This window comes from Phyllobates terribilis, unplaced genomic scaffold (assembly GCF_046119375.1).
Source record: "Phyllobates terribilis strain yellow unplaced genomic scaffold, ASM4611937v1 Scaffold_36__1_contigs__length_13169755, whole genome shotgun sequence".
Lineage (NCBI taxonomy): Eukaryota > Metazoa > Chordata > Amphibia > Anura > Dendrobatidae > Phyllobates > Phyllobates terribilis.
The window spans coordinates 10,782,027-10,809,904 of NW_027362796.1; the positions used below are offsets into that span (position 1 = coordinate 10,782,027).

Genomic DNA, 27,878 nt, shown 5'->3' on the forward strand with positions numbered 1-27,878 from the left:
CAGAGCCGCGTGTGTACGAGGTGTACGGAGCGGAGCCTTGTGTATACGAGGTGTACGGAGTGGAGCCGCATGTGTACAAGGTGTACGGAGCGGAGCCTTGTGTATACGAGGTGTACGGAGCGGAGCCGCATGTGTACGAGGTGTACGGAGCGGAGCCGCGCATGTACGAGGTGTACAGAGCGGAGCCGCGCGTGTACGAGGCGTGCGGAGCCGCGCGTGTACGAGGTGTCCGGAGCGGAGCCTTGTGTGTACGAGGTGTACGGAGCGGAGCCTTGTGTGTACGAGGTGTACGGAGCGGAGCCTTGTGTGTACGAGGCGTACGGAGCGGAGCCGCGCGTGTACGAGGCGTACGGAGCGGAGCCGCGCGTGTACGAGGCGTACGGAGCGGAGCCGCGCGTGTACGAGGCGTACGGAGCGGAGCCACGCGTGTACGAGGCGTACGGAGCGGAGCCGCGCGTGTACGAGGCGTACGGAGCGGAGCCGCGCGTGTACGAGGCGTACGGAGCGGAGCCGCGCGTGTACGAGGCGTACGGAGCGGAGCCGGGCGTGTACGAGGCGTACGGAGCGGAGCCGGGCGTGTACGAGGCGTACGGAGCGGAGCCGGGCGTGTACGAGGCGTACGGAGCGGAGCCGGGCGTGTACGAGGCGTACGGAGCGGAGCCGGGCGTGTACGAGGCGTGCGGAGCGGAGCCGCGTGTGTACGAGGCGTGCGGAGCTGAGTGTGTACGAGGCGTACGGAGCGGAGCCGCGTGTGTTTATATTCTGTCTGTCAAAAACATGGATAGAACATGAACGTGAAAAGCAGAGGTGTGAACGAGGCCTAGGACTGACACTGCGCCTCCTTTATTTCATCCATGCTGAGCACTTCATTGAGGCTGTGGAGACGATGGGGCAGATTTATCGCAGGTTCATGCTGTTTGATCTATGTGCACGTGTTTAGACTAAGTTTACACAAACCACTAGGTGGCGCTTCCTCTGTGCCAGGAATGTGTGCTTCCGTTTTGCAGCATTTTTCAATGCGCGGTGCCTCGCTCTAGACCACGCCCCTTTCCAGTAAGGCGACGCCCAGTTGTTGCAGAATGTCCTGAATAAGGTATAAATGATGAAACAAGTTGATCACATTGGCGGCTTCTGTTGAATAAAATGAGAGAGTCGTAGCTGTGGAATATTGTACAATGGATAATACAAAAAAAATAGGACTCGCACACCTTTAATTAATCCTCTATGTGGCCAATATACTAACATACTAATACTCGATGTGTCAGCGCACTGCGACTACTGATTACATGAACTCCAATATTGCTGTAAACATTAGGTGCTTCGTTAGCGTTTTTTGATCAACAAGCACAAAGCCTCCAACCACGTCAAGGTGACCTTTTAATATGAATGGTCCCTAACAACTATATGTCCTACCTCTCTATGTGCCAAACCTTGTGTTGGAAAGATAGGTGGATAAGGGTGTTGAGCCCTGGAGGGGGCCATAGTGTGCTGACTAGTGATGAGCGAGTATGTTCGGTTAACCCTTTCGGCGAGTATGCTCGGGCGAATAACCGAGTATTTTCAGCGTACTCGGTGATATGTTTGAATCACTCCCGTGTGCATGATTTGCGACTGTTTGACAGCTTTAATAAATGTAAGGAATGCTTGTTTCTTAAGCATTAGTGCGCTTCTGGTCGGCTCTTCTGTTTACTTGCCCCTGTATCATCAAATGATGCACAACACACTTACGGTAGTCTATAGTCGCCCCAATCATTTTGATGATGGCTCCTTCGCAATTTAGTGCAACCTCTTGAAGTGAGCTGGGTGTAAGTTAACTTTAGGAGCACGGTCTGGTCATTTTACACATTTTCGTGGATTAAACACTTTTGACTGTGCCAGGAAAGTTCTGATGTTACTTATCAATTACTTTTGTAAAGCCGCCTCTTCAGAGAGGAAGAGGACTAGAGCTCTAGCTCCACAATTTCCCAGAAGAGCATGCATGGCTTATAAGTCTCCTCACTCTGACATGCCAGGCTTGGCTTGTCACTCTCCACAAGCAGAAATGTTATCCCGTAGACATGTTTTGTAAAGCTGAAAAGCCCAACCACATCTGCCATTGTTGTATGAGCTTGTATCGTACCGTCCATACTCCGTGAATATTATATGCCTTACAGAATACATGTCTAACTCTGGCTTGTGGGCCAAATCTGGCCCGCAGGGTTGTTATATTTGGCCCGCAATACCAGAACCGCCACCCCCATGTGGGGCTATTATTTGTATGGAGAACTAGGTGGGGCCCATCATACTGTATACTGGTTGACCCGTGACTTAGTCCAAGTTTTTCATTTTGACCCTCTGTGTGTTGGAGCTTGATATCCCTGCCTTACAGCAATGTTCTCAGGATTATATACACTGCTCAAAAAAATAAAGGGAACACTCAAACATCTCATCCTAGATATGAATGAATGAAATATTCTCATTGAATACTTTGTTCTGTACAAAGTTGAATGTTATGACAACAAAATCACACAAAAATCATCAATGGAAATCAAATTTATTAACCAATGGAGGCCCGGATTTTGAGTCACCCCCAAAATTAAAGTGGAAAAACACACTACAGGCTGATCCAACTTTGATGTAATATCCTAAAAACAAGTCAAAATGAGGCTCAGTATTGTGTGTGGACTTCACGTGCCTGTATGACCTCCCTACAACGCCTGGGCATGCTCCTGATGAGGTTGCGGATGGTCTCCTGTGGGATCTCCTCCCAGACCTGGACTAAAGCATCCGCCAACTCCTGGACAGTCTGGTGCAAGGTGACATTGGTGGATGGAGCGAGACATGATGTCCCAGATGTGCACAATCGGATTCAGGTCTGGGGAACGGGCGGACCAGTCCATAGCTTCAATGCCTTCATCTTGCAGGAACTGCTGACACACTCCAGCCATATGAGGTCTGGCATTGTCCTGCATTAGGAGGAACCCAGGGCCAACCGCACCAGCATATGGTCTCACAAGAGGTCTGAGGATCTCATCTCGGTACCTAATCGCAGTCTGGCGAGCACATAGAGGGCTGTGCGGCCCTCCAAAGAAATGCCACCCCACACCATTACTGACCCACTGACAAACCGGTCATGCTGATGTTGCAGGCAGCAGATCGCTCTCCACGGCGTCTCCAGACTCTGTCACGTCTGTCACATGTGCTCAGTGTGGACCTGCTTTCATCTGTGAAGAGCACAGGGCGCCAGTGGCGACTTTGCCAATCCTGGTGTTCTGTGGCAAATGTCAAGCGTCATGCACGGTGTTGGGCTGTGAGCACCACCCCCATCTGTGGACTTCGGGCCCTCATACCACTCTCATGGAGTCGGTTTCTAACCGTTTGTGCAGACACATGCCACAGCTCGCACTGATGTGCCATCCTGGATGAACTGCACTACCTGAGCAACTTCTGTGGGTTGTACTGTAGACACCGCCTCATGCTACTGTACCTCTAGGGGTGAGAGCAACGGCAAAATGAAAAAGTGACCAAAACAACAGCCCAAAAGGCTGAGAACAGAGAAATAGTCTGTGGTCACCACTTGCTGAACCACTCCTTTATAGGGGTATCTTGCTAATTGCCTATCATTTCTACCAGTTGTCTGTTACATTTGCACAACAGCAGGAGAAATTGATTCACAATCAGTGTTGCTTCATAACTGGACAGGTAGATTTCACAGAAGTGTGATTGACTTGGGAGTTACATTGTGTTGTTTAAGTGTTCCCTTTATTTTTTTTGAGCAGTGTACTTTGCCAAACTGTCTTTATCTGGTAATACACATCACAAGAAGGGGTTAAAACAATAAGAGCCCCAGTTTGTTTTCTTGAACCATATACCTTCCATAATAAAACCTTCAGATAAGCTTTAGTGGATCTCCTGAAATGACTCTGATAGAGGACTCAAACCTGCACTATGTCTACAAGACTGAAGAATGTTCAAGTTACCTCTGTGTCAAAAGAACTGGGGTCAATATGGAGAGTTGTGTCCAGTATAGCTGCATTTAATCTGTAGTAGTCACTACAAATTACTTGTGAGGCCACATCTAGAATGTGGGATCCAGTTTTGGGCTTCACATTTTAAAACAGTTATTCGGAAGTTAGAGTCAGTTCAGAGGCAGCAGCTAGATTATTACAAGGGACGGAGACTTCTCATATGTTGAGAGGTTGGAAAAGTTGGGCTTTTTTAGCTTAGAAAAACGAAGCCTCAGAGGAGATCTCACTTATATGTATAAATACATGTGAGATCAATACAAAGGACTTGTGTAATGGGATGGGTGGTGGAGCCACTGTGCCGTGGTGCAAGGAGAGACTCGGGAAAATAACTAGGGACCTCACGAAATTCAACTTCGGATGTACAGCGGCTTGACTACTCCATGACCCAAGGAGGGGCGAGGAAGGTGGACCAGGTGCTAATCCGGGTCTGACCTCGGGAAGATAGCAACTGACCCCCAAGGGACAGGAGGCAGGAACAGGCGGGCACGGCTGGTAGACTGGCAGGCGGGCACGGTTGGTAGACAGGCTGACGGACAGGCAGGTAAATGGAGATACATGCACTGGGACCTGAGAACTAACAAGAGTGTTTAGCAAACAAATTTACAACGTTGCACAGGCACCTCCATGTTGGAGGAGGTGCCTTAAGTAGTTTATTTTATTTATTTTACTCACTTACATAGCGCCATTAATTCCACAGCGTTTTACAGACATTATGGGCACTGTCCCCATTGGGGCTCACAATCTACATTCCCTATGATTATGTCTTTTGGAGTATGTGAGGAAACCGGAGAACCAGGAGGAAACCCACACAAACTCCTTGCAGATGTTGTCTTTTTAGTGTAATCCAACCATTGGCCAGGGACATTCAGCATGGCGTGCGGCCCCTTAAGAGGCAGGAAGTGCGCGTGCCCCCCCAAGCACAGTACTCGGGGATCTGTTAGTTGTGCGTGTACCCCGGGCAGTGTCAGTGTGTAAGGAGGACGGAGGAGTGGAACACTCTTAGCGGGGGCTGTGGCAGTAAGGGGGTCGGCGTCTCTGCCACAGGAGAGGGGCAGGAGGCAGAGATGCAGGCGCTACAACTTGCACATGACTTATTCCTTCCAAGAACCAGGGGCACTCATTACGTTTGGAGGAGAGGAGATTCCGGCAGCTAAATAGGAAAGGGTTCTTTACAGTTAGAGCAGTCAGACTGTGGAATGCCGACCACAAGAGGTAGTAATGGCAGACACTAGAACAGTTTTTAAAAAATGGCTGGATGTTTTTATCACAACAAATGGCATTGTGGGTTTTAAATAATCTAGCGATAGAGAACGTATAACTGGTGGAGGAAGGTTGACCTTGATGGACCGGAGTCTTTATTCTAACAATCTATATAACACCAGCTACTTAAGCTCGGCTACTATTCTTTGCGGCCACTGCAGCTCAGCTCCATTGCAGTGACTGACAGAGGGCGGAAATGTAGAGGGAGAAATTGTGCGAATGCCTGTACAGGTCGAATAAACTTGTTCATAAAATCTGTTATGGCAATCTGCCAACAGCAGGGGGTGCCATTGCGCCCAGGCGTTGTGATGGGAGGGAATAAAGGAGACCACAACCCGGTGATGCTCAGCAAGAGTCCCTCACTCTGGGAGGGTCAAGAGTATATTTTTATAGGTTTTCCAAGGGGGTTTCCAGAACTGGGGCCCCTCTACAAAGACACTCAATTGTCTAATTAATCCAGTAGTCTTACTTAATTGGTTATACCCAGTTATGCAACATTACATCTATTACTTATCTACTTTAACATAATACTCTTGGCAGGTGGCCATCATCATCTCAAGTTCACTTTAAGCAAAGTCATTCTTGTTCTTAAAGTTATATGAAGCTCTCAACCGCCATCTTGGATATCTGTATGTCGCAGCAGAAATTCTTCTTAGCACAAAGTCTTATATAATTCAAACACATCACACAATTAATATAAGAATCTGTTCCTTCACAAAATCCTTGCGAAAAGCGCGATATCCATTGAAGATGTTGATTATGGTTAAGTGAATCAGCTGCTCAGTGGAACTCTCTCTCATAGTAATGGTTATCTCATTCAGTTGAGTAGGATGGTACGTCAAGAGGAGGCAAGAACATATACAAGAGAGCAGAAAGTAGTCATAGCTAAGATTGTAACTTTCATTACTGATGCTTTGCAGAGGTGAAATCTAGTACCATTGGATGAGAGACTTGGGGAGGAAACCTGAATCAAATTAATTTGGAATGGAAAATCTGTGAATCTGAGAAGGAAGTTGGCAAAATTCTGCTTTGACTTCCACATAAAGACAGCTATTTATGAAGTGCAACCAAAAGAGTCATTCCACATACAGTTCCTGATGGTTTAATGGGAATGACTCCAAAACATTTACTAGGTGTCCATCATTTTTGAAGGTTGGTACTGTAAAATCTTTGGAAGTGCACCCCAGCCACCACCATGCTTCACCGTAGGCAGGGTGTTCTTTTTAGCATTTGCTTCATTCATCCTCTTTCAATAATACTTTTATCCATAGGCCTGAAAATGTTCTGTTTTGTTTCATCGCTCGACAGGACAGAATCCCAAAATTCCTGTGACTTATTGACATGATTTTGACACTATTAGAGCTGACAACTCTGGTCAGTGAAGGTGTACTTCTTGGAGATGGGTCATGTTTCCTTCAAGTCCAGGTAATGTAGTCAGTGTTCCTGGGACTTTGAATGTTTTTAGAGTTACAGCTGGAAGCAGTCTTTACAAGTTCAATATCTTTGCAATTCTTTTGTATTCTTTTCCTTGTTTCCACTAAGCAATGGTCTCTTCACAACTTTTTCAACCACTCTCGAGAACACAAGAATATTAATGAACCAAAGGGAGTTAACCATAAAGACTGGGCTAAGATTCCTCAGGAATGAGGCAAAACCGATGTCTGGGTATGTGGGTATGTAGCAATGTTTACAGCTGGTGATAACTGCCATAATGATAATAATTTTTATTTTTATAGCGCCAACATATTCTGCAGCACTTTACAATTTTAGGGGGACTTATACAGACAATACAGACGTTACAAAATAAGCATAACTCATATCAAAAGGAGTGAGGGCCCTGCTCGCAAGCTTACAGTCTATGAGGACATAGGGGGGCACAAAAGGTATCATGTACATATGTTATATAATATAGCCATAATATACTAAATAGGGTATGTACATAACACTACATGAACTGTTCGCCAGTCAGTACGTGTACATTACAGACTATTATGTGCATGAATGGTATGAATTTGAAGAAAATTTTAATATGGGCTAAACTAGGACAGTTAGATAAGTATGTTAAGGCGATAGGCCAGTCTAAAGAAATGGGTTTTTAGGGCACGCTTAAAACTGTGGGTATTGGGAATTAATTGAATTGTCCTGAGTAGTGCATTCCAAAGAATTGGCGCAACACATGAGAAATCTTGGAGACGAGAGTGGGAAGTTCGGAGGATTTTAGTTTAAAGTCATTGGCAGAACAGAGGGCATGGGTAGGGTGGTGACTGCGATGAGGGAGGAGATGTAGGGCGGTGCTGAAGCATGGAGCGCTTTGTGAGTAAGCGTGATAAGTTTATATTGAACTCTGTATTGGATGGGCATAGGGAACAGGCATCGGTGTAGCGGTTGGAGAGGAATATGATCCTGGCTGTTGCATTAAGGACGGATTGGAGATGGGAAAGTTTAGAAAGAGGGAGACCGATTAGTAAAAAAGTTGCAGTAGTCCAGGCGAGAATGAATAAGAGCTACAGTAAGAGTTTTTGCCGAGTCAAAGGTAAGAAAAGTTATGAGTCTAGAGATGTTTTTGAGGTGTAGATGACATGAACGAACGAGTGATTTGATGTGAGGAACGAAGGAAAAATCTGAATCAAACATGACCCCAAGACAGCGGGCATGTTGCTGGGAGTAAAGGTAGAGCCACAAACGGAAATAGCAATAAAGGGCACAGGTAGGTTAGTGGAGGGAGGAAATACAAGTAGTTCAGTTTTTGGCAGATTCAGTTTTAGATAGAGGGAGGACATACTGTTAGAGACAGCGGAAAGACAATCACTGGTCTTTTGTAATAATGCAGGGGTGATATCTGGAGCAGAGGTTTATAATTGGGTGTCATCAGCATAGAGATGGTACTGAAAATCAAATCTGCTGATTATTTGTCCAATAGGAGCAGTGTATAAGGAGAAAAGAAGGGGGCCTAGGACTGATCCTTGAGGAACACCGACAGTAAGGGGAAGGAGAGAGGAGGAGGAGCCGGCAAAAGATACAGTGAAGGAGCGGTCAGAGAGGTAGGAGAACCAGGAGAGAACAGTGTCGTTGAGGCCAATAGTGAGGAGCATAGTGAGCAGGAGCTGGCGATCCACAGTGTTGAATGCTGCAAAGAGATCCAGGAGAATCAGCAGGGAGTAGTGGCCATTAGATTTAGCTGTTAGTAGATCATTAGAGACTTTAGGGAGTGCAGTTTCAGTAGAGTCTAAAGAGCGGAAACCAGATTGGTAAGGGTCAAGAAGAGAGTTATCTGAGAGATAGCGGATTAGACGGGAGTGGACCAGGCATTCCAGGAGTTTAGAGATAAAGGGAAGATTGGAAACAGGTCTGTAGTTAGCAGCGCAGTTCTGGTCAAGGGATAGTTTTTTAAGTAATAGATGTATGCTGGCGTGTTTAAAAGAGGAGGGGAAAAATACCAGATGAGAGGGAGAGGTTGAATATTTTAGGTAGGTGAGTGGTGACAGCTGGAGAAAGGGACTGAAGAAGATGTGAGGGAATAGGGTCACTGGTGCAGGTGGTAGGGCCAGAAGATACAAGGAGCCTGGTCACTTCTTCCGTGACTGCATCTTGCTCATTTTCTGACTTTGAACCAATGTTGGAGGGAGGAGCATGCATAATATTTGGGGATTGGGAGAAAATTTCCTATCGGATATGGTCAAATTTTTCTTTGAAATAATTGGCCAGATTTTCAGCGCTGAGGTCGGTGGTCGAGGCCTGTGCTGTTTGATTAAGGAGAGAATGAAAAGTGTCATAGAGGTGTTCAGGATTATTGGACAATAAGATGATGAAGTTGTTAAAGTTGGTTTGTTTGGAGAGGTGAAGGGCGGAGTTATATGTTTTAAGCATAAATTCATAATGGATGAAATCTTTGGCCAGGTTAGATTTTCAACACAGCCGTTCAGCGCACCTGGAGCACCGCTAGAGAAAACGTGTTTGCGGCGTGTGCCAGGGTTGTTGCCATCTATGCCGAGTTGTTCTAAGTGTAGGAGGTGCGGCTTCATCCAGGGCGCATTACAATATTTCGTTATAGTGCTTCAGTGCAGGGTCAGGACATGAGAGGGAGGAGATTGGGGCCAATGATGATTGCAACGTTTTCATAAATCTCTGGGTGTTAATGGCGCATATATTTCTATAAGTGTGGAAAGTGGGGGTGTCATGAGTGGGGTTACAGTTCTTGACAGATAATGAAAGAAGGTTGTGGTTAGAGAGCGGAAGAGGAGAGTTAATAAAGTCATGTACTGAGCATAGCCGGGAGAAGATCAGGTCCAGTGTGTTCCCGTCTTCATGTGTAGGAGAATTAGTAAGTTGTGAAAGGCCGAAGTAAAAGGTTAGCGATAAAAGATGAGCGAAAGATGGGGAAAGGGGATCGCCAATTGGGATGTTAAAGTCCCCCACAATGAGAGTGGGGATGTCACAAGATAGAAAATTTGGAAGCCAAGTGGAAAAGTGATCCAGAAACTGATGGGAGGTGCCCGGAGGGTGATACATACATGCCAGTCACAGGGAGAAAGGCCGGTAGAGTCTGACAGTCTGGACCTCAAAAAGAAGGGAAGATAAGGGAGGGGTACTGGGGGGAAAAAGTGCATTTTGTTGAAAGGAGCAGACCAACACCTCCGCCTGATCTGTTGTTAGTTCTCGGGGTATGAGAGAAGTGTAGGCCACCATATGAGAGAGAGCAGCAGCGGCGGTGGTATCCGACTACTGGATCCATGTTTCAGTGAGAACAAGAAGGTTGAGGGAATTGAGAGGAAAAAGTCATGGATGTAGGAGAGTTTATTACATGCTGACTGCACATTTCAAAGGGCACAATTGAAAGAGACAGAAGGCATGCAAGGAATATTAATGAGGTTAGCAGGGTTTCTGAATGTAGCAGGGAAAGGGTTCTACTAAGTACTCAAGATGCAGCTCATGAAGGGATGGAATCATTCTTGGATGGCAGGAGTCATTAAATGTGCAATTTTGTGGTGAATTTAGAGAAACCACATGTTATATTAGTTGTGTTGAGCTTTTTATATTGTTCTTGTTTCATTAGTTTATTGCAAACAGCAAAACGGGTTTGGAAATAAAAGGAATTTGGAAAGGAAGTTGAATAATTTTTATTGCAACTATATGTATAATAATTATTTTTATATTTGGCAGCACTTTACAATGCACAGGGTACTTGTACAAATAAGACTTTTCCATAGAATAAGCTTGGTTATTATTCAAGGCAGCTCATAAAATGGTAGAGACAGAATCTAAAAATAAAAAACAGAAAATCCCATTGTATGATTTTTGCATAATTAATTTGCATTTTATTGCATGATATAAGTATTTGATCACCCACCAACTAGAAAGAATTCTGCTGTTTTTTCTTTAAGAAGCCCTCCTACACTGCATTCATAACCTGTATTAATTACACCTACATTTCCCACATTCTGAACATGAAAAAGGCTTCTTCCCTGTGTGGGCTTTCTGGTGGCTATCAAGATACTCTTTCCGAATAAAACATTTCCCACATTCTGAACATGAAAAAGGCTTCTCCCCGGTGTGGGTTCTCTGATGTTTGAGAAGATTTGATTTGTCTGTAAAACATTTCCCACATTCTGAACATGAAAAAGGCTTCTCCCCTGTGTGGGTTTTCTGGTGGTTATTAAGATGCGCTTTCCGCATAAAACATTTCCCACATTCTGAACATGAATATGGCTTCTCCCCTGTGTGAGTTTTCACATGCTCAATAAGATTTGATCTCTGATAAAAACATTTCCCACATTCTGAACATGAAAAAGGCTTCTCCTCTGTGTGGGTTCTCTGGTGTCGATCAAGATCCGCTTTCCGAATAAAACATTTCCCACATTCTGAACATAAAAAAGGCTTCTCCCCTGTGTGGGTTTTCTGGTGGTTATCAAGGTGCTCTTTCCGAATAAAACATTTCCCACATTCTGAACATGAAAAAGGCTCCTTCCCTGTGTGGGTTTTCTGGTGGTTATCAAGATACTCTTTCCGAATAAAACATTTCCCACATTCTGAACATGAAAAAGGCTTCTCCCCGGTGTGGGTTCTCTGATGTTTGAGAAGATTTGATTTGTCTGTAAAACATTTCCCACATTCTGAACATGAATATGGCTTCTCCCCTGTGTGAATTCTCTGATGTATAACAAGATCTGATTTACGATTAAAATGTTTACAACATTCTGAACATGATAATGGCTTCACCCCTGAGTGAGCTCTCCGCTCCTTAGCTCCCTTTCTGTGCTCAACATTCTGTAATGAATCAGAAGATAGGACCACTTGACCATGAAATAGATCTTTTCTGTGAAGGGCTGATGTTATATCTGAAGCAATGGCATGCTCTTCATATGTATCTGGTGTGATACCATGATCATCTGCTTTCAAATCTGAGGATATCATATGTCTTTCTGAGTTCATGGTAAAGGCATCTGCCAAGAATAAAACAAACATATTTGTAATAATGTAACTGTATATTTATATTGTTAATGTTATATTTATTAGGATTTCTATATGAAATACCAAAATTCAGTTATTAACCAACTAAAAGTGTGATGCCAAAATAGATCTCAATCTATCGATAGAGCAAGATACTGATATTAGGACACTACACAGTTTTTCAGCAGTTTTCTGATTTCAGTGTTGATCCTTAAATGCACTTTAGCAGAGCAGGGCAGCGTGGTGGAGCAGGGAAGCGCGGTGGAGCAGGGCAGCGCGGTGGAGCAGGGCAGCGCGATGGAGCAGGGCAGCGCGATGGAGCAGGGCAGCACGGTGGGGCAGGGCAGCGCGGTGGAGCAGGGCAGCGCGGTGGAGCAGTATGGTAATGAACAGTAAAGCCCTGACATTAAACCAGATGCAAGCCTGAATTTATTAATTTATGTGCAATGACAATCTAAAATTATGTCATTCAGTCGAGGCGGAGTAGGAATTTTGTTACACAGCCACCATCTGCCTTTAGCAGTAGTGGCTGAGTGGCATTTAAATAGTTAGGTACACATTGCTTCCCCCCATGAGTTATTATTGCAGCTGTGGGTCTGGTAAAGTCCCCCGTGGCTGCCATGTTGGTCCCCAGTGGCTCCCAATGCGCGGACTGTGTACAGAAGACACTGACTGTATGACTGTATGATGTCAGCCAGGTGCGTTTCATTCTGAAATTCTGCGGCGTTTTAGAGAAATTCATACTTTAATAGACTAGTCGGACAGGCGGGTTCCCGGCGGCTTCTCTCTGCCCGCTGTCTTAGATTGACAGGCCTCTGCCTACGTGATCTATTACTTGTATATGGGGAATTATTTTTGCATAACGAGCTGTGGTTTTTAATGGTGTTTTTTTTTGTGTTTTGGTCACTTTTTGATTTTTTTTTTTATTATGCAGAATAAGTAAAAGCTGCAATTCAGACAGTTTCTCTTTTTTATTTAATTCTGTTCATCGTGCTACATAAATATTGAAATAGTTTTATACATACAACTTGTTATGAAAATGGTGATACCAAATATGCCAGGTTTGTTTTTCTTCTTTCAAATTAAGCTATTTTTTTATTGGCAGCATTGGCCATTTGGGGATTTTTTTCTTGCATTGTTTAACACTTTTTTTAGACTTTATTTACAGAATAATATAATTAATTATTGAGATAATACAGTGCGGAACCACAAAATTTCACCCAGCATTTCAATTTTTGTTCTCAGATTTTTCATTATAAAGTCTTACTGATAACAGGATTATGACCGCACCCTGAGAGAGGGGATCCGCCCTTCAAGGACAGGAAACCTACAGGCTTAAAAGGTTGGCACCTCTCCTCCGCATCAGTTGGATTACAGCGCGTGATAGGACCTCCATTGGTTGTTGCCAAAACACAAATCTTACCCGCACCACAAATCACAACTAAAACTGTGAACTTATAACACTAGTGAAAGAAGTGCTCACACACACGTGACAGGAGGGATTATAAGGGTGCTGTCATGGGTTCCGAAAAAAATCATAAGACTCACCCATGACGGCACCATGACAGAATTATAGAGAAAATTAAGAATTTAGGGAGGGACCACAGCCTGGAGCACCCTTCTTTCAAAGGTGAGGCCATGCCATCAAATGAAGATTGGCTACTTGTGGATGGTGAATTAGCCCCAGAGAGGAGATTTGGAATCTGCGGGAGGACCCACGAGTCAGCGACAGACATTGTCCTCAACCATGAAAAGCCCCTGACATGATGGTAGTCTTCATAGGAGTCTTCTTACTGCCAACTCAACTGCAAGTAATTCCTTCAAGTTTGAGGAACAAAAAACTCTCTTGTCCCCGTCCAAAAGCCCTGGTTTACTACGTCTACTACGGAGCCCACCTGGACAGATTAGTGACACTCAGCCACCAAAGAAGGGACTGCATTGACATTGGGGATAGCATCAACCTTCCTTCCAGGTGTCCTCTAAAGGAAATGTAATTTCTTAACACATCCTACTGCAAGGCTCTAGTATGGAACTGGGCTCACAAGACTGCCGGAAGGCACAAAGTTAGAAACCTAGAAGGGACATAGCGCTTCTAAGGGACAGGATGGGGAATTTCAGGGCCCTTAACATCTGGCCTCGGATCTTTTCTTTTTTATCACCTGGGAAATGATACTTCTGCACCTCTGAGTCCAGCAGTAGCCCCAAATATTACTGTATTTTTAGGGGCTCTATCTTTGACTTTTTAAGGTTCAATAGCCAACCTAAACATTCTTAGGTGGATATCACTTCCTGTAACTGACTAGTGCAATGCCAGGTCGAATTGCCTACAACCAGAAAATTATACAAATACAGGATAATCAATACATTCTTCTCCCGGAGACGGGCCATCACCTCTTCTGGGAAGAGTAACTTTATTGCAGATTTTACATATTCCATTTTGAATGAAAGGATTCTCAGGAATTTAATAAAGCCCTTCAAATGTATTATCATCCTGAAAGAGCAGTTTGGTTTCTTGATTAGAAAGAGAGGGGATTAAAATCCCTTCCCTCTTTCTGACACTGAAACTTCTAATAGGACAGCCTTCTGCACCAGCTGAGACTTTGGCCTCTGGGCCCGTTGCCCTGCTGACAAAGACCTAGAGGGAATTACCACGAATCTTCCATGCGGGATTGAGCGGAACTCCATTTCTAGACCGGATTTTATCAGGCCGAGAATCCAACTGTTTCCCGATATTTTTTCCCAGGCCGGGAAGAAGGACGAAAGTCTCCCCCCACCTGGGCTGGAAATCACTGACTTTTTTGGAATCCTGGGAAGAGGTTCCGAACATGAAGCTGCTACCTTTTCTTCTTTGATCTTTCCATTTGTCTTGATCTGTGGAGGTCTTCCTTCAATTCAACCTTCTTTTCCGGAAGGATCGCTTGCAGGCTGGGATGGACAAGTTAGGATATCCCTTTTTAGCATTGCAAGCCTTTTCCAAAGCTGGGCCAAACAGGTGTTCCCCCTCACACGGAATGGCACACAGTCTCATTCTAGCCTGGAGTTTCCCTGGCCAACATTTTAACCATAAGTGTTTGAAATGTCTGCTGACCTTGCCGCTAACCAAACTTGAATCAGCCGAAGCGAAGATAGAAAAGCTGCAGCCCCTCGCATAAGTGGGACAGTGGCCAAGATATTGTGTCTTGACATAGTCTTGACATTGTGTCTTTTAACTGGGTTTCCAGATGATCCAACCAGATGATTAAGGATCTGGCTGTACATGTAACAGCCATTGTTGGCTCTAGAGCACCAGTCAACATCTCCAATGTACATCTAAGCCGCCTTTACTATGGCCGCATCCAGTTTTGGGGCTTTGTCCCTGTTTGACAAGGAAGGCTCATCCAAGGGATATTGTCACGGGTGTGTCGCCACGAAGATCGTCACGATTACACAGCCTGACTTCTCGCAGCTGAGTTTTTGGTGTTTTGTGTTTTTCGGCAGTGAGAGAGTTAACTCTCTCTCTCTGTGCTAGACGAGGTCCAGCCTCGCCCAGCTGCAATCAATGCTGCAGTAGTGGGACTCCTTCAAATGCCTGCCGGTCTGTTAGGGTAGTGTCGGTGAAAGCATTTCATACAGACAAACAGAGCGGATCGTGGTATTTTGGAGTTCTGAGCTAAGTGTATTTGGTGTGGTTTTTCCCTTCCTCGCTTTATCATTTATCTCCTTTCCCGTTGGTGTTCCCTCTGTTGTTGTGGTGTAGTTTTTGTATACAAGGTGGTTTTTGGTTTAACCCTTGTACTGTCTCGTTCATCTAAGTACTGAGTGTTGGCATATTATTTCCTGTTCCCTATTGTTGTGATCGGGGTCCTTCTCAGGACCTCCTGTACGCAGAGACAGCGTGACATTTTCACCGACCCACTAAGATGCTCTCCAGCTACCATGGATCCAGTAGCCGGTCCAGCTCGGCAGTTGCAGAGTTTGTCCATGGAGCTGGCGGACGTTAGGTCCAAGGTTTTGTATCCCCAGGAGCAAGCAGGACCAGAACCTAAAGTAGCTCTCCCTGACAGGTTCACTGGGGGGCGGGACAAGTTTTTTGTTTTCCGGGAGGCATGCAAGTTGTACTTTCGGCTGCAGCCTCGGTCATCGGGGAGTGAAGAACAAAGGGTGGAAATTGTCATCTCGCTCCTACAAGGGACCGACAATCTTGGGCATTCTCTCTTCCCCCGGGCTCCCCGGCTCTCCAGTCAGTGGATAGGTTTTTTGCAGCTCTGGGTCTCGTATATGATGACCCGGATCGGATCTCCCTTGCTGAATCTAAGTTACGTAGGATCCAGCAGGGAGATCGTCCGGCGGAGGAATTCTGTTCGGAGTTCCGTAGGTGGGCCACGGACACCCAGTGGAATGACCCGGCTCTTAGGAGCCAGTTTTGTCAAGGTTTATCCGACAAATTAAAGGATGTTTTGGCACAGTATGACCCTCCCGCGTCACTGGAAGCCGTTATGGCCCTTGCTATTCGCATTGACAGACGGCGTCGGGAGAGGTGCGGGGTAACTCCACCCTCTGTGATGACTCCACCTTCTACAGGTGTTCCTTATATGGAGGGTTCCCTGGTCAGTCCAGAGGAGCCTATGCAATTAGGAGGGACATCATTTCGGGGGAGGGGACCGGTGGTGCGCCATAAGACAGGAAGGTGTTTCTTCTGCGGGAGAAAGGGACATTTTATTGGGGAGTGTCCATCCCGTCCCTTGCAGAGTGAAGAGTAGTCGGAAAACTGTTGATCCCAGGTTGTGTGGTGGACGGCAATCTGGGAGTAGGTATTTCGTCCCTAGGTTCATCTCAGTTTCTCGTACCGGCGGAGGTGGTGGTGGGTACGAGAACTGAGAGGATATCTGTTCTTCTGGATAGTGGTGCCGGGGCTAATCTGGTGGACGCTCGGTTTGCCCGGGTTCAAGGTATGCGATTGAGTGAATTGGCTAAACCCATCCCCATATTCTCGATTGATGCCAGGCCCCTCGGTCAGGGAAGTTTTTTGCAATCTGTGCATAACGTAAAACTTCAAGTGGGGGCTATACATAAAGAACTGTTGTCTTGCTACGTATTGGAGGGTCTTTCCACTCCTATAGTGTTGGGCCTTCCTTGGTTAATTATGCATAACCCGGTTATTAATTGGCAATCCAGAGAGATAAGCCAATGGAGTAAATTCTGTAATAAAAACTGCATGAATACAGTCATCGGTGCGGTTACTCCTAGGGTCTTACCTCCATTTCTGGCGGACTTTGAGGATGTATTCTCGGAGAAGAAAGGGTGTCAGGAACTACCTCCTCATCGCGAGTATGACTGTTCTGTAAAACTGCTCCCTGAGGCCAAGTTACCTAAAGCTAGGTTGTATAACCTTTCTGGTCCTGAGAGGCAGGCCATGAAGGATTATATTTCTGAAAGTCTGGCTAAGGGGCATATTAGACCTTCATCTTCCCCGGTGGCCGCGGGGTTCTTCTTTGTGAAGAAGAAAGATGGAGGCCTACGCCCTTGCCTGGATTTCGGTGAACTTAATCGAATTACGGTCCGAGATCCGTATTCGCTCCCACTTATTCCCGATCTCTTTAATCAGATCGTGGGCGCCAAATGGTTCTCTAAGTTGGATCTCGGGGGGCGTACAATCTGATTAGGATGAAGGAGGGGAATGAGTGGAAGACAGCGTTTAACACTCCGGAGGGGCATTATGAGAACCTTGTCATGCCATTCGGTCTGACTAATGCCCCGGCGGTGTTCCAACACTTTGTTAATGACATTTTTCGCCGCCTGGTGGGAGAGTTTGTTGTCATATATCTGGATGATATCTTAATTTACTCGCCGGATCTGGTGTCTCATCAGGAGCACGTTAGGCAGGTGTTACAGATCTTGCGGGATAATAAACTGTATGCCAAATGGGAAAAATGTGTGTTCGCCGTACAGGAACTCCAGGCTTCCTGGTTTCAGCGTCCGGTTTTCGTATGGACCCTGGGAAAGTGCGGGCAGTTCTTGAGTGGGATCTGCCATAGAATCTTAAGGCACTACAACGTTTCCTGGGGTTTGCTAATTATTACCGGAAGTTCATTCGTAATTTCTCGTCCATGGTTAAACCTCTCATAGACATGACAAAAAAGGGGACGGATTTTTCTAGGTGGTCTGACCAGGCTTGTCAAGCTTTCTCCTCCTTGAAAAAAAGTTTTGCCTCGGCACCCATAATCATTTAACCTGATGCGTCACAGCCATTCATTGTAGAGGTAGACGCTTCCGAGGTAGGGGTGGGAGCAGTATTGTCACAAAGTTCGTCCCCTGGTAAGTGGCATCCGTGCGCCTTTTTCTCTAAAAAATTGTCGTCCGCTGAGAGGAATTACGATGTCGGCAATAGGGAACTCTTGGCCATTAAGCTAGCTTTTGAGGAGTGGCGCCATTTTTTGGAGGGGGCAGTCCATCCGGTCACCGTCATCACCGATCACAAGAACCTGCTATATCTGGAGTCCGCAAAACGTCTGAATCCCAGACAAGCCAGGTGGTCGTTGTTTTTTACCAGGTTTAATTTTGTCGTTACATATCGTCCTGGGTCAAAAAATGTGAAGGCGGATGCCTTATCTCGTAGTTTCCCTGGGGCCGGGAATACGGATGACCCGGTTCCTATCCTTCAAGAGGGGGTGGTGGTGTCGGTAGTATGCTCTGAGCTTGAGGAGGAGGTATTGGAGGCTCAGGGGGACGCCCCTGTTGGACCTCCAGGGAGACTGTTTGTTCCAGATCAGTTACGACAAAAGGTGATCGAGGCACACCATAACTCAGCTTTGGCAGGACACCCAGGGAGTAAAGCAACTGTGGATCTACTCTCGCGTCGGTTTTGGTGGCCTAACTTACATATAGAGGTGGTAAATTTTGTTGCGTCCTGTGGGGTTTGTGCGCGCTCTAAGACCCCACATACCCGTCCGTCTGGGGCCATCTTACCTTTGAAGATCCCGGAGCGTCCTTGGACTCATCTGTCTATGGACTTTATTACGGACCTCCTGCCGTCTTCAGGTAAAACGGTCATTCTCGTTGTAGTAGACAGGTTCAGCAAGATGGCACATTTTATCGCTCTTCCTGCTCTTCCAAATGCTAAAACTCTTGCGCAGGTGTTCATTGGGGAGATTGTGAGGCTTCACGGGGTACCCTCCGATGTGGTGTCGGATCGGGGGTCTCAGTTTGTGTCCAAGTTCTGGAAGGCATTTTGTACTCGGCGGGGGATGCATTTATCGTTCTCATCGGCTTTTCATCCTCAGACCAATGGTCAGACGGAACGTCTGAACCAGAGTTTGGAGACATATCTCCGGTGTTTTGTGTCAGAGAACCAGGAGGACTGGGCTTCTTTCTTACCTCTGGCAGAGTTTGCTCTTAATAATAGGCGGAGCGAGTCCACTGGTAAGTCCCCGTTTTTTGGGGCATATGGTTTTCACCCCCAGTTTTGTACTTTCAGTAGGGGGGCTCTTCGGGGGTTCCTGAGGAGGAACGATTTTCCTCATCACTCACTTCAGTATGGAGAGGGGTGCTGAAGAATCTGAATACTATGGGGAACCGATACAAACGTATGGCTGATAGGAGGAGAGTGTCTGGTCCGGACCTAAGTGTGAACGATCGGGTATGGTTGTCTACCAGGTATATAAAACTTAAGGTTTCCTCCTGGAAACTGGGTCCCAGGTTCATCGGGCCATACAGGATCAGTTCTATAATTAATCCGGTGGCATTCCATCTTGACCTCCCCCCTACGTTTAAAATTCACAATGTGTTCCACAGATCGTTGCTTAAGAGGTATGTGGCGCCGGTGATACCGTCACCTTTACCTCCCCCTCCAGTGGTGGTCAATGGTAACTTGGAGTTCCAGGTATCAAAGGTCATCGATTCACGCTTTAATCGCCGGTCCCTTCAGTACCTGGTTCATTGGAAGGGGTATGGTCCTGAGGAGAGGATGTGGGTTCCTGCGTCGGATATTAACGCAGACCGATTAGTTCGGGCCTTCCACACGACTCACCCGAATAAACCTGGCCCTGAGGGTCCGGAGGCCCCTCGTAGAAGGGGGGGTACTGTCACGGGTGTGTCGCCACGAAGATCATCACGATTACACAGCCTGACTTCTCGCAGCTGAGTTTTTGGTGTTTTGTGTTTTTCGGCAGTGAGGGAGTTAACTCTCTCTCTCTGTGCTAGACGAGGTCCAGCCTCGCCCAGCTGCAATCAATGCTGCAGTAGTGGGACTCCTTCAAATGCCTGCCGGTCTGTTAGGGAAGTGTCGGTGAAAGCATTTCATACAGACAAACAGAGCGGATCGTGGTATTTTGGAGTTCTGAGCTAAGTGTATTTGGTGTGGTTTTTCCCTTCCTCGCTTTATCATTTATCTCCTTTCCCGTTGGTGTTCCCTCTGTTGTTGTGGTGTAGTTTTTGTATGCAAGGTGGTTTTTGTTTTAACCCTTGTACTGTCTCGTTCGTCTAAGTACTGAGTGCTGGCATATTATTTCCTGTTCCCTATTGTTGTGATCGGGGTCCTTCTCAGGACTAGATTACTGAGGTGCAGGGATCCTCAGGAGGTAGGGGTTACGCTGGCGGCCTGGACCTCTGTACCTTTAACAGTACCTCCAGGTAGAGGGATTAGTCAGGGCCCCAGCTTAGGGTCAGTTTAGGCCCCAGACCTCCTGTACGCAGAGACAGCGTGACAGATATCTCCTCTTAATTGATGGGGAAAGGGAGCCTCTCTTTTCCGATCTTTTCCATTCCCTCTAAATTATTTTTTCATTCATAGGAAATGACCTATGCTTTTTTTGTTCCAAGCCTCCAAACATAATGTCCTGAACTGATTTCTCGAGTTTGGACTCGACTATCCCCATTGTGGTCCAAACTGCCTTTACGAGTTTGTCCATCTCATCTATAGGAAAACAAAGACGGCCAGCATTACCGTCTGAGGAGGATTCGTCATCATTATTTGAAAAGCTAGACACATGCAACCCCGGGACCACTGGCTAGCCCTTTTACTCTTCTTACCTCTATGAACCTCTTCCTGGGAAAGGGATTTAAGGGACTTCCGCCATGATAATTGATCTTAAATCGGTGGCAGAGTTAGTGGTCTCCTCCGCTACTGTCTGCTCTATACAATACTGGCAAAGTTTTTTTTTGGTTGGAGTCAGGCAATAGATTTCTGCAAAGTGCACACTCCTTGTGCTTAGACTTTGCTGTACACTTCTTTCCCTGGCAATAACTGACAAAAAAGGGAAAGGCTACATCACTGAGTGAGCTTTCACAAAGATCACTTACCAGTGTGAGGCAATCAAATAGTACGAGATTTAGAGGGGAACCCACCTCAGCCAAAAGACCATCTTTAGAGGCCGAAAACGCGTCTACTTTCCTGGAGCTCCTCTGTCTGGATTCGCCACTGCCTGCAGACCTCTGTCTCTCACAGACACTGCCACCAAAACTACTGCTATGGGGTCGACGCTGCTCCGCCTGCTTCTGGGGCTTCTTATCAGGCTGCTGCTGCTCAGTGATATCCGTTATTCTGGAGGGAACAATGAGCAAGGAAGCACCGATCCATGCTCCTGCCGTCATTTAGATGCCGGAGAAACGCTATTCCCCACCTCTCCAGACCCTTCCGGAACCCCCGGTTCCCACACACTTCCGGTCAAGCGGCTCACGCTTCATCCAGGCATGCCCCAGTTGTGCAATCTGGTCATGCCCTGGCCGCTGCTAAAATGCTGTTCAGGCGCATCCTGGCATCGAACATGCCTTCTTCGCATCAGAGAGGCGCGCCTTCAGACCGGAAAACGCCAGCTGGCGTGAATTCCAAGGAAGCAATGCACATGCAGCTGCCCTGTATCTCGCTTCCAGGCACGTGCCAACACCCGATGAGCCACGCTATCCTCGCCCAGGATGCTGCTCACCTGCGCCCGCACACAACCGTGAAAGTCCTCCTGGACCCACTGTGGTGCTTCTAGGGACCCTGGACTGGCCAAGGCAGGGAAAATACCGCTGCCTGAACCGTCCGTCTGGGCCTGGGAAATGATCTTCCGGTACAAAGGTTCACTCATCAAGGACAGGAAAACAACTGATCTGTGGGAGAGGTGCTGCCCTTTTAAGCCTGTGGGTATCCTGTCCTTGAAGGACGAATCCCCTCTTGTGGTGCTGTCATGGGTGATCGATAAAATTCATTTTATATAATTCATCAATTATATTTTATTTTACATAATGCATCTGTGGCGCCCCTGCGGGTTCAGTCGCCACAGGGGTACTGCATCTCACCCAGAGGTGTGGTATCTCACGCTCAGGTAAGGAAGGAGTACTGCCCAGGACCCTAACACCTCCATCCAACACTACACTACTCCAGACCGGCAGGAGGTCCATGATGCGTCGCTTCCTGCTGAGCCCTGTCCGTGGCTGGAGTGGGGGGAACCAAAGTGAGGGGGAACCATGTAGTGGGTGTAGGTAGAGGAAGAAGTTCAGGGGAGCACTTGTTAGGGATAGTATATAGAGAGAAACCATCTTGAAGAGATCAGGTCAGTCAGAGGAGGACAGTGAGAGGAGCAGGAGCTCTGTAGAAGCTCTGCTCTGGAGGAGGGCCTAGCCAGAGAAGCACAAGGCTGGAGAGAGAGAGAGAGGAGCAGGAAAGGAATGTGGAATGGACCCCAGGGGTACGGGTAGTGCTGGAGGCCACCCGTACGCCCGAATCTGCCAGGAGGTGGAGGGGTCAGGTCGCACAGAGAGGACCGGTCCCTAAACTAGCAGAGTTCTTTAAGCCTCAACTAGGAAACCGGAGGCTGCAGTATTTCAGGTACTGTAGCCACAAGCCACATCTAATCACCAGAAAGGTGGCCATAGAGGACCCAGGGGACAGAGAAGACATCGCCCGGCAAGGTCCACGGCCACTGGCCTGAGACACTGGGTGTGAGGTGCAGGGAGACGGCCAGAGGGAACACACAGAAGGGGGTCCCGTTACGTACTCCGGAGAGACCTGGGAGCTTGCTGAACCCCTCCCTGAGTAAGCACAGAACGCCGTGGGAAGTTACTTTAGTACTGGTAACTGGAAGTCTAAGAAACCGTGAGTAAACCCTGAGGACTGCACCTTACTGTCTCTGTGATCATTATCTGCGCGAATCCTCTGCACTACACCATAACAGCAACATCTACACTGCCCTGGAGCTAAGCTCTACCTGTGGAGAGCTGAACCAACTCTGCTGCATTACCAACACCTCCAGAGGACCTGCTCCGCAGCGGCGGCTCCCTTTAGCCGCATACCACAGGTGGCGTCACAAACTGTATCTAAGAACTATAAATCCCCTGTAAATATTCCCTGTAAATATTCCCCTTTTGATTAACCGCCCTGGGTCACGGACCGGGTCACCGCCACTGTGACATCTCCCCTAGCAACGACCGGCCCGGCACCGTGTACCCCACGGCCCAGGGGGCGCGTCACATCTAGTAGTGCGGCCCTAGGTAAAATAGGAGGCAGGTCAGTGAAGGCACAGTGAGCTGCCATAAGAGCATACAGATGAATATGTAAGCAGCGCACCAGATAGAGCGCCTCTTACAGGCCGCCCCGAAGCATATCATTATCTCCAAACTGAAAGTAAAGATTACACAAGAACCACAAGATTTCATCAACCAAGGTATCGTATTAACCAGTGTAATGTCACCCACCAGACAGTGTATGTATTTTACTGAGCACAATCCTGCTGACAGGTGCGCTTTAAGTTGACCAACTCATTCCAGATATTTTTGACCTGCAGCACTTGCCACAAGAACAGTATCCATGTCGGTGTAACATAAAAGTCATTTAAGTGGCAGTATTCTTTAACCCCTTTACCCCCGAAGGCTGTTTGCACGTTAATGACAGGCAAATTTTTACAGTTCTGACCCAGTGTCACTTTATGAGGTAATAACTCTGGGACTCTTCAGCGAATCCCACTGATACCAAGACTGTTTTTTCATGACATATTGTACTTCATGATAGTGGCAACATTTATTCGATATCACTTGCGTTTATTTGTGAAAAAAAAATCTGAAAATTTGTCAGAAAATTTTGAAAATTTCGCAATTTTCTAAATTTGAATTTTCATGCCCTTAAATCAGAGAAATATTTTACACAAAATAGTTAATAAATAATATTTACCACATGTCTACTTTACATCAGCACAATTTTGGAACCAAATTTTTTTTTTTGTTAGGAAGTTATAAGGGTTAATAGTTGACCAGCGATTTCTCATTTTTCCAACAAAATTTACAAAACCATTTTTTTTTTAGGGACCACATCACATTTGAAGTGATTTTGAGGGGCCTTTATGACAGAAAATACCTAAAAGTGACACCATTCTAAAAACTGTTCCCCTCAAGGTGCTCAAAACCACATTCAAAAAGTTTATTAACCCTTCAGGTGCTTCACAGGAATTTTTGGAATGTGGAAGAAAACAATGAACATTTAACTTTTTTTACACAAAAATGTTAATTTAGACCCAAATTTATTTATTTTCGCAAGGGTTGACTGGAAAAAATTGACCGCAAAATTTGTTGTGCAATTTTTCCTGAGCACGCCGATACCACATATGTGGGGGAAATCCACTGTTTGGGTGCACTGCAGTTTTAAGAAGGGAAGATGCGCCATTTGACTTCTTGAATGTAAAATTTGCTTAAATAATTATCAGATGCCATGTAGCGTTTGGAGAGTCCCTGAAGTGCCGAAACAGTGGAAACTGCCCACAACGGACCCTATTTTCGAAACTAGACCACTCAAGGAACCTCTCTAGATGTGTGCTGAGCACTCTGAACCCCCAGGTGCTTCACAGAAGTTTATAACGTAGAGCCATGAAAATAAAAAAAATAAATAACTTTTTCCGCAAAAATTATCTTTTAGCCCCAATTTTTTTATTTTCACAGGGGTAAGAGGAGAAAATTGACCCCCAAAACTGTTATGCAATTTCTTCTGAGTACGCAGATACCACATATATGGGGAAAGTACACTGGGCGCACGGCATGGTTCAGAAGGAGAGGAGCACTGTGTGACTTTTTGAACTCAAAATTGGCTAGAATCAAGAGGGGACGCCATGTAGTGTTTGGGGAACCCCTGATGCGCCTATATAGTGGAAACCCCCCAAGTGACCCCATTTTGAAAACTAGACCTCTTAAGGATTTTATCAAGGGGTATGGTGAACATTTTGAACCCAGAGGTACGACACAGAATTTGATAACATTAGGTCATCATATTGAATAAGTTGTCATTAGTCTTGAGTGCAAGTGCTCGCTACTTGAGTTTGCATCGGGTACTCGGGTATGCACCATGTATCTCGGGTGCTCGAGTAACATGTGCAAGGCCCCGCATGTTTCACGGTTGTTGTTAAGACACCCAAAAAAACATGTGGGGATCGCTCGTGCATGGCAGGCAATCCCCGCAAGTTTTTTTTGGCCGCGAAGCATATGGGGCAGAAACTCGAGCATGTCACCAGAGCACCCGCTTTACTCGGTGTATACTCGAGCACCCGATGAAAACTCAAGTAGCGAGCACTTGTGCTCAACACTAGTCATCATTTTTTTTCTTTATTTTTAAAAAAATCATAACCCCAACACAACCCTACCCAACCCTAACACAACCCTAACCCTAAGCCTAGCACAGTCCAAGCACAACCCTAACCATAACACAAACCTAACCCTAGCACAACCCTAACCCAACCCTAACCCTAGCACAACCCTAACCCTAGCACAACCCTAACCCTAGCACAACCTTAACCCTAGCACAACCCTAACCCTAGCACAACCCTAACCCTAGCACAACCCTAACCCTAGCACAACCCTAAACCTAGCACAACCCTAAACCTAGCACAACCTTAACCCTAGCACAACTCTAACTCTAGAGTTTATTTTTTTCACCGTTCCTCGTGCGGTATAAGTGATTAGACAACTTTATTCTTCAGGTCGGTGCGATTACAGCGATACCAGATTCATATCGAGTTTCTATATTTGGCAGCTGTCACACCCTAAAGGGCAGAAAAATATTTTTTCCATATTTCAGCTGAAGAATCATGTAAGGGCTTGTTTTTTTGCGGCACAAGTTGACGCTTTTCTTGGTTCCATTTTCGGGCACATGACATTTTCTGATCACTTTCTATTCTGATTTTTGGGAGGCAGAATAAACAAAAACCAACAATTCAGGAATTGCTTTTTGGTTTTGTTTTTTTTTTATGCCATTCCGCGTGTGGTAAAATTTATTCTTCGGGTCAGTACGTTTACAGCGGTACCACATTTATATTGTTTTTTATGGTTTGGGGCTTTTATACAATAAAAACTATTTTATAGAAAAAAATATTTTTTGTATCGCTTTATTCTGGGGGCTATAACTTTTATTTTTCGGCTGATGGAGCTGTATGGCGGCTTGTTTTTTGCAGGACAAGATGACGTTTTCAGCGGTACTATTTTTAATAACATTCGTCTTTTTTATCGCGTTTTATTTCATTTTTTGTTTGGCGGTATGATGATGATGATGAAGCATCATTTTTTTCTTATATTTTTTTACCGTGTTCACTATAAGGGTTAACTAGTGGGACCGTTTTATAGGTCAGGTCGTTCCGGATGTGGCGATACCAAATGTGTGTACTTTTAATGTGGTGGTTTTTTTATAATAATATTTATTTATGGGTGCAGTATATTTTTATTTTTTCATTATTTTTATTTTTTTTTTATATATTTTTACAATTTTTAATTTTATTTTTCCCCACTTTCTGGCACTTTTTTAATTACTTTTACCCTTTGTCCCACTATGGGACTTTCACTTTTTGCAGCCTGATCACTTGCATAGCATAGAGATGCAGGAGCATCTCTGTGCTATGCAGGCTGTCAGTCCTGCACTGGCACAAGTTAGTTAGAACGTGCACTGAGAACGATCTAACTAACTTGCTGATGCCTGGTGACCCGGATGTCATCATGACGACATCAGGTCATCATGGCAACTACCAGACCCAGCAGACACAGCGCGGGATCCCGGATACAAGGTAAGAGGGGTTACGTCCCCTTGCTCCCGGAATGCTGCAATCGACTTCGATCGCAGCATTTTGGGGATTAATGTGCCACTGTGGGACCGCTCCTGGCACATATTACCGGGTGTTAGCCAAAAGGCCCAGGGCACAGGGACGTACTATTACTGACATTGTCAGTAAGGGGTTAATAAACAATTAATAGAAAGATTACAAATCCGGACAGGACACAGATTATTACATGTAATACATTTTTTTTTAATCTGAGACTTCTCTGCATTTAGTGGTTACTACTCACCTGGGCAGTCATATGTAGGAATCTCCTCTTTACACCACTCATCACCCCTCACATATGTCTCTGTAGTATTAATATGGGTCAGATCTTCACCCTGAAACAAATATTGTAAAAGTCACAGACAGATGATGGAGAAGTCCCATCTATGATCAGCTCTAATCCTGCCATCTCCACCGTTCTCATTACACAAGTATAAAACATATAATACTGGTGGATAAAACAAGACTGAACACAAGACCTTCACAGCCGTCTACACATCATAGGGGAGATCTCATGACACCTTCTCTCCATCTACCTGATGATCCTGAGGAACATTGGGATCTTCTTGTTTACAGTCCTGTGGAAGAAGAGGACGGGGACATCTCTCTGGTGTTGTCCTCTTACTGGATAGATCTGGAGGAAACACATACAAGGACTGAATTCATTCTTTACATACAGATAATTATAGGCCGTGTGTATTTAGTCCTGTCTATTACCTGGTGATGTGAGGGGCTGGGGAACCTCCATCATGATGTCCTTGTACAGATCTTTGTGTCCTTCTAAATACTCCCACTCCTCCATGGAGAAATAGACAGCGACATCCTGACATCTTATAGGAACCTGACACATACAATGATACCGTCATCCCCCCGATCCCTTCATAGCGTTACTGTACAAAGTCACAGCATTCCCAGCAGTGTCACCTCTCCAGTCAGCAGCTCAATCATCTTGTAGGTGAGTTCTAGGATCTGGTCATTGATGTCCTCATGTATCAGGGGGTGAGGTGGAGGCCCCGTGATTTATCTCTGGTTATGGAGAGACACATTAATAAATCTCACTACAGACATTTCCAGAGTCCTCACCTCTCCAGTTCTGTCCATCTGTTATTCCCATAGATAAGAATGATGTAATGTGACG

General features: G+C 45.9%; 3 protein-coding genes across 4 annotated transcripts in view; 2 read left to right on the forward strand and 1 right to left on the reverse strand.

Annotated features, from left to right (window-relative positions):
• The window catches only part of LOC141182837 (uncharacterized), a 206,490-nt gene that overhangs the window by 51,608 nt on the left and 127,004 nt on the right, over window positions 1-27,878 (forward strand). The window lies entirely within an intron of this gene.
• LOC141182835 (uncharacterized) overlaps window positions 1-27,878 on the forward strand; it is a 285,253-nt gene that overhangs the window by 51,485 nt on the left and 205,890 nt on the right. The gene's annotated exons all lie outside the window — the stretch shown is intronic.
• Window positions 10,400-27,878, reverse strand: part of LOC141182849 (uncharacterized) — a 30,261-nt gene continuing 12,782 nt past the window's right edge. Inside the window, exon 7 of the mRNA XM_073660976.1 lies at window positions 10,400-11,431. Coding sequence (XP_073517077.1) covers window positions 10,680-11,431 — 752 coding nt within the window. The 3' untranslated portion in view covers window positions 10,400-10,679. The remainder of the gene's footprint in view (window positions 11,432-27,878) is intronic.